General features: G+C 28.7%; 1 protein-coding gene across 1 annotated transcript; it reads left to right on the top strand.

The window, feature by feature from the left end:
* The first annotated feature begins 11,529 nt into the window (after positions 1 to 11,529).
* Positions 11,530 to 14,839, top strand: LOC102663674 (serine/threonine-protein kinase haspin homolog). The gene is made up of 6 exons (XM_006577670.3): positions 11,530 to 12,190; positions 13,141 to 13,271; positions 13,359 to 13,429; positions 13,514 to 13,566; positions 14,004 to 14,070; positions 14,442 to 14,839. Exons 1-6 carry the CDS (start codon positions 12,018 to 12,020, stop codon positions 14,571 to 14,573), a joined length of 627 nt encoding a protein of 208 aa, XP_006577733.2. The 5' UTR covers positions 11,530 to 12,017; the 3' UTR covers positions 14,574 to 14,839.
* The last annotated feature ends 434 nt before the right edge of the window (positions 14,840 to 15,273 follow it).

Genomic DNA, 15,273 nt, shown 5'->3' with positions numbered 1-15,273 from the left:
AATTTTATGCCGATCATTCATTATGAGTAATTATAATAATATATTAGTTTTCTTTTTCATTCTACTTTTATCTTACTTTTTTTCTTTTTTCTGTATTATATCATTTTTTATATTTATCCTTTCCTTTTTTAATAAAACATGAATGAATTTCTTAATAAAATATATGAATAACTTTTTTGTTCATAGAACACTAACACCTTTAACATCAATTTAACAGTCAGAATGAGGGGAAACAATAATTTAATCATTAAATGCAACTTAACATGGCTATTTTAAACTCTAAACAGCTATTTGACCATTATAGTTCTAGTTAGAACATTTTTAAATTAGTTTTTTAAAGTGATTTTTACAGCTTTTAACATAAATTGCATATAATTAAAATTATTTCTTAAACATGTATTTATTTAAGATATATATAAGAGTAGAAATAAGAATTTTATATTTGTGGGTATAACATTTTTTATATTTTTTTATGAAATTATAAATATAGAGAGAGGGAATTTCATTAATTAAATACATCAATATTATAAAAAAAATTCTATTATGATTTATTTTTTATGTAATAAAAATTGTTCACTTTATATTTATATATATATATATATATATAAAGATTTATGCATTTAAAATTTTTACACAATGATTCCATCACAATTCATCATATATAATAAGTTTATTAACTTTTAAAATAATTATCTTAAAGCAATTTAAATGATGATGATATGTGATTAAATGACGTTCTAAAATTAATTTAAATTATTAATATATAAAACATTAAATTTATATATATATATATATATATATATATATATATATATATATATATATATATATAAGGGAAGTTTCTCTTGAAATTGGAGAATACTATCAATTCCAATGGAAATAAAATTATTCTTTTTCTTGCTTTGAAAGAATAAATATAAAAAACTATGTGTTTTATTATTTTATTTTCTAAACAAAAAATGACATAAAAATTATACTAAATTTAATATGCAGATGATGTCATTGAATAAGTTATAGTAATTTTATATACTGGACGAAGCAAGCACCAAACGAAATGCACAACAATTTATAAAGGACACTGATGATGTTTTTGAACGGCAATGGACTCCCAAAGGCAACACCCAAATTCGCATGTTTGGAAGCACAATTTTTATAATTGATTTGACATATAAACGAATTGGTTCTGGACCTGAAATTTTTTGAATTTAAATTAAAGAGAAAAAAAGAGATTTTTTTAAAGTTATATTTTCTTTTGTTACTTTATTTTCAATTAAATAAGAGAAAGTTTTAATTTTGCTTTTTTCTACTTTCATTTCCTTTACCCAGAAGTAAGGGTCGAAGCCCAACACATGGTCTAAATAAAATTGTTTAACTTGAACCAAATCTGAATCGCCCATTTAATTTTTATTTTTTTTATAAAAATATAATCATCCAAAAAATTTATCTGACTATAGTGGTTTGCTTGCGTCACCAAACAATTATTCGCTCGTAATCAAAGTCTAAAATGAGAAAACTCACCCTGATTAGGTATATATACACTATTTTATTTTTCTATTACTTCGTTGAAATATTCTGCAAACAGAAGTGTGTGTCGAACGAAACAAAATTAGTGTGTGTTTTGATATGCGTTGGACATGCATATGTATACTTCTCCACGTTACGACATGAGACAGAAGAAGAGCTCTTGTGAACAAATCATAACTTATACAGTTTTATGTCAAAAAAATATGAAATAAGAATTGATGATTTGATTTTGAAGAGCTGTGAAGGGCTTTCTTCACGATCTGTTGCTTGTAGTTCAATGTATTTTTCTTATTTGGGGTGACATTTAAATGATTTATTTTGATGTGCCCCCTTTTTTGGGTATGAAATTTGGGTAGGTATTATTCTTTTGCGGTGGAAACTTAGGCCACAACTTTCATATGATCAGTCTTAACCGGAGGAAAAGACATTTTCAGGATGAATCAAACTAGACATTTTTGGGATTAAATTAAATATATGCATGAGTATCATTACCAAGGATAAACCGTTGAGTTCACGAGTTGTTTTAAATCGTTTTTTTAATATATATGATCTATATTTTAAAAAATAATAATTATATACACAATACAAGTTTTAATAATTAATAATCCGGTGTGTGAAAAATAGTTATGCAAATAACATTCCCTAGTTAATAGGGCCATATGTATAAATCTAACAAATCTTTGCTGGCAGTTTGGTATTATTGGTCTAACTCATTTCCAGCAGCTGATCGATCCCAGTCCCATATATACATAATGTTTCTGGGACCACCATTTTTGTATATGCGTTAATTAACTAGACCAATTCAATTCAATTGTCTTCAAATCATGTGCATTATCTTAGATATATAGGTGGTTAAAGAATAAAGAATATCTAATTTATTATTCAATTAATCTCGTGGAGCCTAGTGATTAGCTAGATGTTATATATTTGACTTATAAACTCCAACAAAAATAGACCCAGGGAATTATAATAACAATGACGTAGCATTAGATGAAAAGTTGCACCACATACTTTATGTTATCCATTATTCCAAGGTTCTTCCCCCCCAAAGAAGAATGAGTCAATTATTTACTATGCCCGTGAGGGTCTGCATGCCTTATCTTTCTAGGGCAAATACATTGACGGATACCCAAAGTTCAATTAAATAATGATGTGCACATAAACTTATCTTCTCTTCCAGTTAGGCTAAAGGGTAGCCATGACCGAAGAAGCCGTTTCCACTACATGAAAGACAAGGAACATTATTTCTGTACATAACGAACAATGATGATATACCCTGACTATTTTTTTATGTGCCTGGCCTAATCCAATGTGTACAGAAAGGAAATCTAGGTAGGTGGAAATATATAGCTAGATGCTACAAATTAATTAAAAGGTAGCACCGAAATATGGATGATCAGTTCTATTTTTCTGTACCTTGTGAACTTATATAACAGTATAAATGTTTGGTTGATAGGTTTAGGAAGGTCTTAAATTCTTTCACGCGGAGTATTTGTGGTCCATACTCATTATATATATGGTCAAAGGATGAAAGCCACTTGCAGACCTAAACATCTTAGTCATAGGAAGCTTAATAAGAGCATATATAGAGAGAGAGAGAGAGTACACGTACCTAAAAGTTTAATAAATAGAAATTGTTTTAATTTAACAAATGATCTCAAATTTAAATTCGAGTCTTATTATAAATATAATTATGTTAAATATTTTTAAAAAATTGGAATTGGAACAACATTGCTTTCAAAAAAAGTATTTGTAGTATAGGAAAAAAATGTAGAAGATGATAAGGTATATAAAATTAGAGTCTATATATATATATATATGGATGCATGTATTAGGCTTCTTAAGCTTATTATATTCATTAGGTTTCTAGTGTGTCAGATTGATGATGTATATAGGAGGTGTTTCTGAGTCTAATCACTTCATTTGCAGAGTAGTTATGATCAGTACTTTCCGTCTAAACGAGCTTTAGTGCATGGTTAAGAAGGTTAAGCTAGATAGATCAAGTCCCCATATATTTACACACATTGTTAAACAAAAAAACCAAATACACGTAAACAGTCTCACGTTAATGGCAACACCGTGTATAGGAGGTTGGAAGGGAAGAATTAATAAGAAAGACACGGTGCCAACCCAGCATGAATTATGGAGAGTGTATGGGCGAAAAGCTTAAACCTATTTAACACCAACCACCGAGGAAAAACAAAAGATCATAGAATTAAGTGGAGGGTCCTATGAATAAAAGTATGCATGGCACTAATTAATTTTCATGAGTGCATTGGGACAAGTTTTAGGTCTCACCATTATTGTAACTACAATCTTCCCTCCTTCACCTCCATCCAAATGCCAAAATGACTATAACGACAGATATATATTGCGTTCATTGATTTCATTTCCCCTTACCCTCGGTTCTTAAAAAGCCTAAAATACAAAAATAAAGGTACTGGTGTGTAAATTTCACTAAAATTTGGGGTTTCTATAAATAATAATTTTATCATGAATGACTCAAGGAAAATAATAATTAATAAAAAAGGAAATTGTTTTCTCTTTTTTTATAAAAAAATGTATTTTTCTCTTATGAAAAATATATCATTTCATTGATTATTTTATTTACTTAATTTTCCCTAGTTAAATAAAAAATATGATATAAATATTTCAAAAATAAAAAAGAATAAAAAACTATAAAATAATAGAAATAATAAAATATGGTTGTACTACTTTACATTTTTTTGGTTTGTAACCCAACTTTTTTAAAGAAAAATACTAAATTAAAATTTCACGCATTAAAAAAAATAATAAAATATTAAAATAAAAAGTAGGTTGCATGAACATCCAATTTTATCAAAGTCAATAAAATACAAGAACAAGAAACTTAGTCTGTATTCGGCTTTAAATCTTGATTAGGAGAAAAGTTGTGTTAGGTCGTCAATGATCAAGTAAAATTTGTTATATCAAACAAAGATTATTCATGATAGGTTTATGTTAAAACTAGGTTATTACCTAAAAGTAGTATGTTATATCACTCAAATATAATGTTAAACTCTCAGTAATGATCGTTGTATTGATAGTAAGAGAAGTCTTTGATGTTATTAATATTGTTGTATAAAAGAAATGAGGTTTTTGAAGGAAAAAAATGAGTTAATTAATTTTTTTTCTTTCAAAGTTTGACACCATAAAGACAAATTTATATATTGAGTTCTTGAGGAATTTGAAACTTAAATTTTAATTTAATCCCATAAAATAAATTCACAAGGTGATAATAGTTTAAGTTGTATAAGAATTATATTCATCATATTTCTATTAAATGTGAGATCTTAACTCCTTTAAAAGTTGATATCTTGACAATTACATTCTACCACCTAACCTTTTAGATTATTTTAAACGTATATAATCATTTTTGAGCCATTAACAACTATATAACTTTAATAAGTCACAATTAAGACATAAGTGACCTCAACTAAAGCAACTTTCCAATAAATTCTCTCTTACCCATTCTAATGTCAAAGTTTTTTTTTTTTTTTTACAAGTTTTAAACTTAGTTACTTTTAAATTTTATTTATATTAGAATTTCTTTTGCATATAAAACCTTAATCATTTATACTTTTATCATGTTTTTTGAAATCATTTCCCCTTAATATTTTTTTATAGTTTTAACTTATGTATTTAAATTAAATATATATTTATCTTATATATTTGTAACCTATGTGAAGTAGTTGCTTTTTTTTTTGCATATTTTATATAACGTAGACACACATATTTTTTTACTTAAAAAAGATGTAGTTACACATTTTTTTTGACAGATGCAATCGCACATGTTCGTTAGCATGGAATTTTTTTAAGGAAACCTACAATAAAGAATTAAGCAAATTGTCCCGATACTCCAAATTTCTTTACACTGCACATGATATTTTATCTCTTAATTCCTATGATAAATCTCCTTAATTAATTGGAGCGTGTGTTTTGGTTTGGGGAGCGGGAATTATATTTGGATGGAGATTAGTCATTAATTAATAAGTAAATATAATTAGGTTCTCATCATCAGTCATAAACATAATCAATAAATATTTGATATTATTATCATGATGACTTAGAAATAAGATTTGTTTCCTTAAATTTTCAAATAAGCTTGTTTTTAATTAAAAATCACATTTTATAAATCATACTGGTTATATACGTTTTTAAAAAATACTTTAGTACTTGTTTTAGAGTTTAAATTAAAAAAAAATAAACCATAAAATGTTATATTGCAGAATTTATTTATTTTAGACTATCAAATATTGAATACTATAACTTTTGGTATAATTTTTTTTTAAAAATTATACATGGGCACCCAATATGCTAATTAGCACGTAGCCAGAGACATAAAAGTGAGAAAATATTAGTATTACTGGTATTATGATTTGACATGAAAAGAAAGATAAAAAGAAAAAAAAGTGTGTTTTAGGTGTTTTAAAAAATATGGGTGGCTCATGTATCGTCACTCTAATTTTTATTTGGATATATAAATACTATTTTGTTCTCTAAAAGTGTGAATCAATGATAATTGATCATTGGAAGATCGAAAATTTAAATTTAATTTTGAGTGTGTAAAAAGTGTGATACGTTGATCCTATATGTTGTTAAACTTATGAGATGATTCTGTCATTAAATTATAATGTTTAAGGATCAATTTGATAATAAGTTGTATTTTTTAAAAATCAAGTTGACATTAGGACTATGTTCAACAAAATTAACTAGAAGTTGGAAAGTTTGAAAAATTAACTTATTAAATTAGAAGTATTCGGTAAAATTAATTATTGAAGTAATTAAAAAGTATAAAATGACATAAAAGTAATCAAATTATGATTTATTTAAAAAGATAACAAAGAAAATGATTAAATATATCAAAAATAAAAGTGAAAGAAAATATAAAGAAACTAGAGGTTAAAAAACTAGCATTTCAAACAACATTTCTTCAAAGTTATGTTCAACAAAACATTTTAGCTAATTTTTATTTTTTGTTTACTAGTTGAAAAACTCATTTGACTATTCGATAAATAAGTTTTTTTAATAGTTTATAACGTTTTTTGAAATGCTACTTCAAGTAGCATTTTTTAAATGCTAGCTTATACTTTTTTATAATTTTTTTTCACTTTTATCTTTGATATATTTATTTATTTTCTTTGTTACTTTTTCTAAATAAATCATGATTTTTTTTTATCATTTTACAGTTTTTAACTACTTTAACAATTAATTTTACTAAACATTTATAATTTAATAAGCTAGTTTTGCAGTTATCAGATAATTTTTTAGCTAATTTTGTTGAACATAAGTTAAGTAGTGTTTCAAAAAGTGTTAAAAGTTATTGAGAAACTATTAAAAAAAGTTTACTTAATGAACAATCAAATAAGATTTTCAGCTAGTAGAGGAAATATGTTATCTACCTAAGTTATAAAGTCTAGGGATCAATTTTGCTGTTTGATAGAACTGACTGGAAAATTTAGCTGAGAAAACTAACTAACTGAAAGCTTAGAAAATTAGTTGATGGCTGAAAGCTAAAAAATTAGTTAATAAATGAAAGTTAAAAAGTTAGCTTATTAAATTAGAAGTGTTTGGTAAAAATAATTTTTAAAATAGGTAAAAAGTATAAAATGACATAAATAGATATATTTATATTCTACTAATTTATGTTACATTTTTTTATGTTAAGTATTCTACTATTAATCTTATATTATTTCTTAAAATATTTTTAATCAAGTTAAAAATAATATAAGAAAATATAGTTGAGTAGACATTATACTTTTATAATGCTAATTAGTGTAATAGTTAAAATAAATCATATAATATAAAATTATTAAAAAAATAAAGGACAAAATATACTATTGAAATAATAAATTAAATATTATAAGTGGTACAATAATTAAAATAAATACTATATCATAAAAATGTAAAATATAATAAATAAAATATCATTTATCATTATAATGTTAAATTAATAAAATAAATAGTATAATCATTAAATTAAGAATGTGAGATAAAAATATTCAAAACATAATATAAAAATAAAATAATCAACCTCTATGTTTCTTTTCTATTGTTTTTCTTTTTTTACTCATTTATTTTGGGGAATTTCACAATCAAAATATTATAAAGAAAACTTATTAAAATATTATATGGGGAATGGAAAAAAAATAAAAATACCATTATCTAGAGAAAAAAAGGTTAGTGTATATGTTGTGAAACAAAATGAGGGGATTTACAAGTTGGAGGAGAAAAGCATAAGACAAACATATAAATGAGTAAAAAAAGAAAAACCATAAAATTCTAATTTATTTATAAAGGATAAGTATGAAAAATTGATAAATACATTAAGGATAAAAAAGAAAAACAATATAAAAATTAAAAATTAACGTTTTAAAAAGTGCTACTTAAAACAGTATTTCAAAACAATTAGAAGTTACTAAAAAACTATTTAAAAAAAGTTTGCTTATCAAATAATTCATTAACTTTTTTGGTTAATAACAAAAACTAAAAACTAGTTAAAATGTCTTGTTAAATATAATATTTATCGTTAAATTATTTACATGACTAATATGTCATACTTTTCTTTTTATATATTCAGGGACTAAATTTAATTTTTTCCTCTTTTAAAAATTAATTTATCATTGACTCATAATTTGAGAGACCAAAATAAGTGTTTTTCCTTTTTATTTTTATTTTTATCTTTATCTTTTAGACATTCACCATAACTAATAAATATAGTTGCCAATTAGATCTGGCAAAAAGCTTAAAAGTTCAACACAAAAAACTAAGAAATTGAGAAGGGGAAAACGAAATTATAGCAAACTTTAAACTTTTTTTTCTTTTTTTGACTGATTCAAACTTTTTTTCTGTTAAGTAGTTTTTCAGTACTACATGTATATTTATCATCCACGATCAAGCTGAAAGTTCTTTGAAATGAAATGAACTTAACTCGCTGGAACGTCGAGGGAAAAAGCTTGAAACCGCGTTAAAACCTATTCGGATATAATGGGAGCAAGAAAGTTACGAAATAAATAATGATAGCAAAACTATATGCACGATCAACTAAGGAAGGAAAGTAGGTTGGCTGGTATAGATAGTACTTTAAACTGAAAAAGATACCCTAACAAATTTGATTTGATATGTATTAATGCTTAATCTCAAGCAAATTGTGGATCGAATTAGTCGTCGCCAAAATCATATATTGTGGTTGTTATGGACAATACTCGGCCTCAGCTGATTTGGAATGGAAGAACATTTTTTCTTTGGTATTTCTTAAACTGCATAATTGTTGTCTACTTTGTCAGTGATCAAATCATATGAATCATCTACGCCAAAAAGATTGGTCTTGAATGGTCTCAATTGCTCCACTTAGGAAGCTTCATGGCTCGGGTTGATATGATGTATATATCAAGAAATTTTGCATGTGTGTGTATTGTTGGCAAATTATTCCACAAACAACCAAGCCAAGCATGTCAATCACCACACAGATGTTTACATAGGCTTCTCTAATTAAAGCACATCATGGGGTTAATGCAACTTTATTTAAAGTACCTGCAATATATATGGTAGGTGATAGTATCTAATTAATTGACCCAATGAAAATTATGCATATTTGTCATGATCCACGATACAACCCTCAACTCAACTCGGATTTCACAAACTTTGTGAAATGCAATTCATTGACGGTGGGCGTGAGAGGGACACGAAAGTTAGCGTCATGCGTTTGATAAGCATTCAATGGCAGCATAATAAATTAATAATTCAATACAAGACAAGTCGTTGATAACACTATTTGTTTGTTTTGTTTATTGATTAATTCAACAACAACAACAACACCTTATCCCACTAGGTGGGGTCGGCTACATGGATCAACTTCCGCCATAATGTTCTATCAAGTATCATACTTCTATCCAAATCATTAATTTCGAGATCCTTTTTTATAACCTCTCTTATAGTCTTTTTGGGTCTTCCTCTGCCTCGAATTGTTTGCCTTCTCTCCATCTGGTCTACTCTCCTCACTACAGAGTCTATCGGTCTTCTCTCTACATGCCCAAACCACCTAAGTCTATTTTCCACCATCTTCTCTACAATAGGCGCTACTCCAACCCTCTCTCTAATAGCTTCGTTTCTAATTTTATCATGTCGAGTCTTACCACACATCCACCGCAACATTCTCATCTCCGCTACACCTACTTTATTCTCATGTTGGCTCTTGACCGCCCAACATTCTGTTCCGTACAAAATCGTCGGTCTTACCGCAGTCCGATAAAACTTTCCCTTTAGCTTGATCGGTACCTTTGCATCACATAACACCTCCGATGCTTTTCTCCATTTCATCCATCCTGCTTGAATGCGATGATTCACATCCCCTTCAATTTCTCCATCATCCTGTATTACAGACTCAAGATATTTAAACCGTGTGACTTGAGGGATAATATGGTCTCCTATTTTCACCTCTGAGTTAGAAATCCTCTTTCTTTTGTTGAACTTACATTCCATATACTCCGATTTGCTTCTGCTTAGGCGAAAACCATGTGTTTCTAGAGCTCGTCTCAAAGTTTCCAACCTCTCATTCAACTCCTCCCTCGACTCTCCAAGGAGGACTATATCATCTGCAAAAAGCATGCATCTCGGCGCTATCTCTTGGATTTGTTCCGTGAGGACATCCAGAATTATTTGATTAATTGTTAAATTGAAAAGTTAGTATCAATACTTGAGATAATATATGTACCCGAAGAAATATTTGATATAATACTTCATTTTAATTCTTACGTATAGAAGTTTTACAATTCAATTTCTATATAAAAAAGATGTTTACAGGTTAGTCTTTACTATTTGTCAATATTATAACAATATTAGATTTAGTTCCTGCATTAAATAATAATTTTTTTTATAAATTATTATATGAAACAAAACTCCATTTCATTTTAATGTTTTAAAAAAACAATATTTTGATTCCTACAATTGATATATCATTTTTTGTTCCAGTCCCTATAGAAAAAAAATCTGTCACTCTTATAATCAATAGATGACAAATATTTTTTTGTAAAAATTTATTCATATAAGGATAAAAAATATACAGAGCTATTTCATGTATGAATTAGCTGAGAAATAATGTTAAGCATAAGACATTGAGGACTTCTTTTATTCAATTTATTTCTGAAATGATGGATAACTACTATTAAGTACTAACTGTCAACATTAAGGATGGTGTTTATACTAAAAAAAATAAAATGGTTTTTATAATTTTTTTTTGTTCCACAGTTACAAGAACGAAAGAGCAAAACCAATTTATAACTTGGACGTACGCATTTCCATCAGGCTGAATCCCTAATGCTTTTGGGTAATTGCTTTCTGCACCATTGTTTTCTACCTGCACTTCCTTATTTTCAAATATCCCAAGATTGTCCACCATGAAGCCTCCGTTTGAAAGCCTCCACCACCACCACCACCACTACCTTTTCCAGTTTCCTACTTTTGAAAGGGTCTGCTGCCACAATTGTCTTCCATGGGTCACCGTTCGATTGCTCTGCATCCAAGTTTTTTTGGATTTGGTTATAATTCTGGATTCTCCAATTCGGCATAGAAAAAAAACAAGACACTTCTAAATTGTCCATTCTAAAATTATGAAACATGATTCCAGAAGAAGTAATCCGTAATATATTATTTTTTTGGATTACTTATTCCAAAATTATGTATGCTTAATAATGAATCAATAGCAACTAATTTAATTAGTTGAATAATGAATATTAGTTGTCGTAATTCTGATATTTATGCTTGATTACTATGAATAAGAAAACTTTACTTTATTATAAAAATAAATAACAATATATAATAATTTATAATTAAATAACAATGAAAAAATGTATATTTAAATTAAATTCCACATGTGACGTAAAAGTGAAAAGAAAAATATATAAATAAAACAAATATTATTAATATATTTTGTATTTTGCCGTAGTTCTGAACATATTTTTAACATGACTTTTAATATTTTTGATTAATAATTTGTGATATTTATGCTTAATCATGAATCGACGTCGTTTACCGGAGAGGACACTCTCGGCATCCCCCAAACCATTTTCATTTTTGAAAAGGAGTTATCCTTTTTGATCGATTTTCCAGAAAGCGTTCCGATTGTGCTGCTATTCCGTGTCCGACTCGGCTGAGTTTGGCCGATCCAAACAAGCGAGTCAGTTGTTGGAGGAAAGCCCCTCATCCAAGAGGAACCAGTTCCACCCGTATGCTCCAGATTGGAAAAATGGTTACACTCTAGAAGGTTAAACCCCTTCTGTGGTCCCTCTAGCACACTATCGAAGATACTAGATACTCCATCCGCACGTTTCGAAGCTATTCATGATATTGATTTCAGTGCTTCTGACTTGAAAACATTGGAACGAACTGACCGAAGCAATTTGCTTCTTCATACCATCAAAACTGAAGAGAAGAAAACCTCTATCGAGAATGGCAGTCATTTGCAAACAAATGAAAAGATGCTGTCTGCTCCAAGTGGTAAAGGATCTGAAGATATTGAAGCTGCTGTTAAGAAACTTTCTCTGGTATCAACGTCATCTTCAATGGATGATGACCAAATTAATCCATTTTCTGTTTTATTATCGATTTGTGGACAGTCTGCACCTTCAGTGTTACAAGATATTTTCTCTAGGTATTGGATTGTTCCTTATTTTCAAGTAACATGCTGTCTTGGTTTGAGTGACAAAGGTTGGCATAAGTGTGCGCTTGTGGATTTTGAAATAAATTTAATTCCTCGTTGCATCCCTATATGATAATTTGTTGTTTGAGAGGCACTGTTTCTACTTCCTATGCTACCTACTTATTTAGTTGTGTGTTATGAATTATGATAAAGACTTTTTTGGTTTTGGTATTGTTGTTTTTAGTTTGCATGCCATTTTTTGTCTGCAATTAATATTGGATTGTGATGTTAAGAAGTCAATTTTATGTTTAAGAAGGTTTTTCTTCCCTTAAATGCATTACAGTTTTGTAATCTCACATTAGCTGTTAAACTGAAAATAGATACTTTTTCTTTTCCTTCAAGATCTCTAGGTACTTGTTATAAATCAGAATTTTATTTTATTCTCGACAGTAACTTGTGTTAGGACCAACCAAGGTCTATCTCAGTTGGTTGAATAGTGTACCGGAATTTGACTCCTCTCTTTGAACCCAAAAAAGAAACTTGTGTTAGGGAGGATGTAAGATTCATGGCATGAGGTTGAAAACTAAATATTTTGGGGGCATAATTGCCCCTCTCTAATTTGAACTCAAATCAATTAACGGAAGCTCACATCTATTATACAATAACTACTGCAGTCATTTTTAATTCACTAGTGCCTTTGGTGTAACAAAAAATGCAGCAACGACATTTTGACAATCATTCCAAGTGATTTTCTGAATTATGAATCAGTGCCCTCATGTTCATAGGAATGCAATTTTTTCTTTTTCCAGAGTGGCTCATAAACTATTGTGAAAGTTGGTGAAGGAACATATGGAGAAGCTTTCAAGATTAACAATTATGTCTGCAAAATAGTTCCTTTTGATGGGGACTTCAGAGTGAATGTATTTGTATGATTACTAATTTATGAATATCCAATTGCTCAGGGGAAATATACTTGTGGGCCGAAGTGATTCTGAAACGTTGCAGTTCACTCTCAATGGCAAGAATATGTTAATCAAAACGCATGGATTAATAATATCTATTATTGACTTCACTTTATCTACAATAAACACAGGTGAGCACTTGATATTTTGGCTTTAGTATGATATCGGGTTTTAAATTTGTCACTAGTTATTTATGATTAACTGTCTTGTTCACACAGGTGATAGCATACTGTATTTAGATCTTTCCTCTGATCCTGACCTATTTAAAGGACCGAAAGGGGACAAACAGGTAAGGAATGCTTATAGAGTTGTAAGTTCTGTACTTCTGTTAGTTCCATCTGATTAATCTAATGATTCTAAATAACACATGCAGTCAGAAACATATCGGAGGATGAAGGAGGTGACTGAAGATTGCTGGGAAGGAAGGTATGATTCTCATACCATTCTTTTAATCTTTTGTTGGTTTACCACGGATATCCATAATCCATTTTTAGAAATAATTCTGTTATTAAATACGAGAATACCTCCTAATGAGGATTTGAATCTAATGACAAATTTTTCTATACTCACACATTTTCTTTTCTACCGCTCCCACCTTTTTATCTTGTTGTCCCTTTAAAGCTCCCTTTGGCATTCTTCATGTAAAGAAAATTAATTGTGTGACAAAAAAATTTACATGACTTTTGATCGATTAAGTATAATTCCACATGTCCTCGCCAATATGATAATTTGATTTGGTATTAAAAGATTTGGCTGTTGGTACACTCTTGACATTAGTACTGGTATATAAGTTCCAATGTTCTTTGTTGTACGTTATTGTATTTTCTATACACTGAATTCTGGTAACCTTTTCAAATTTACAGCTGTCCTAAAACAAACGTGTTATGGTTGATCTACTTGGTAGACATACTCCTCATGAAGAAATCATTTGTAAGTCTTATCTCTAGTTTTAGCAACCATGTACCGGTTTTGCTTATTTATGTTATATGGATATGGATTCTTGTAGAATTTTAATTTAGTTTTAGATATAACTTTGCAAATCTTGCTCTGTATGCTTTGATATAATACCACTGCATTACTTGATTTCATGAGTTTCACTGTTATACTTGTTAAGAAAGTCAGCCTTTTTCTTTTCCCTACTGAATAGTTCACGTTCACTTTGGTGTGTTACTTTTTGTTACTCGAGTTAAACAGCATTTATTTTGAATAGTCATAATCTAGTCTTAAATGAATTGAAAAATGTCAACAGCAAAATATTGACCCTAAAGAAGGCAGTATATAATGAACTATTGTTATTGCAGGAACGTACTACAAAGCACGAGAGAGATCTACGATCCTTGAAGAAACGTCTTGACAAGTATGATTCGGCCAAGGAAGCAGTTCTTGACCCCTTCTTCACTGATTTGTTCATTGAGTCGGACCCAAAGGCTTAACAAGCTAAAGCTCCTTTTCCCGCCTAACATGGCATTTTGTCAAAATATTACTCAACTTTCTTGCATCCTTGGAGACAGCTTACTCCATTGTTCAACTTGATCCGTACAAGGTGAATTTTGTTTTTGCTAAGTTAAAATATTATTGTATAGATCGAAATGTGATAACTGAATATATAGCTTCAAAATTTCTACAGCAATGCAGGTTAACTGTGATAATTTTCTTTTGTATATTTTTCAGAGTTAATGTTATCACATTTTAATTTTCATGCTTATACTTCACAAACTTTGTAAGTCCTGCAAAATGTAGACTATTTTTCCCCCCTGAGGGAAAGGGTTAATCACATAATCTACTAAGCAGATGCTAGGATTATCGGATATACACAGAAAAATTTAGGTTAATTAAGAAAAAAGTATAAAATTAAAGATTCAAAACATTACAAGTAGCTTATTATATTAAGATTAAAATGTGTTATAAGTTTTATCTGCCTCAAGATTTGGTAAAATCAAAATGTAGGTATTATCATTTGGCAGTAAGTAAGCTTTCTATGCCGAAACACGCATGTTATGTTTGCACTAACGTGCTAGTTAGAAAATGTTGATATCCCGTAAAATCCGCAATCGCTTAATAGCATGCAAATACAATACTTTTTCAATTGCATTAGCCCCGAATTTTTGCTTTTTGTTTCTTGACTGTGGGATG

The sequence above is a fragment of the Glycine max genome, chromosome 3, assembly GCF_000004515.6.
Source record: "Glycine max cultivar Williams 82 chromosome 3, Glycine_max_v4.0, whole genome shotgun sequence".
Taxonomy (NCBI): Eukaryota; Viridiplantae; Streptophyta; class Magnoliopsida; order Fabales; family Fabaceae; genus Glycine; species Glycine max.
This window is presented reverse-complemented; position numbering and strand designations above follow the sequence as displayed.

What these genes read in the sequence shown, in the direction of transcription:
- LOC102663674 (XM_006577670.3), top strand. Translation starts at nt 12,018, where the DNA reads ATGCTGTCTGCTCCAAGTGGTAAAGGATCTGAAGATATTGAAGCTGCT. An exon ending in GACCGAAAGGGGACAAACAG is followed by an intron (nt 13,430 to 13,513) that starts GTAAGGAATGCT and finishes TAACACATGCAG; the next exon opens with TCAGAAACATATCGGAGGAT. An exon ending in GAAGATTGCTGGGAAGGAAG is followed by an intron (nt 13,567 to 14,003) that starts GTATGATTCTCA and finishes TCAAATTTACAG; the next exon opens with CTGTCCTAAAACAAACGTGT.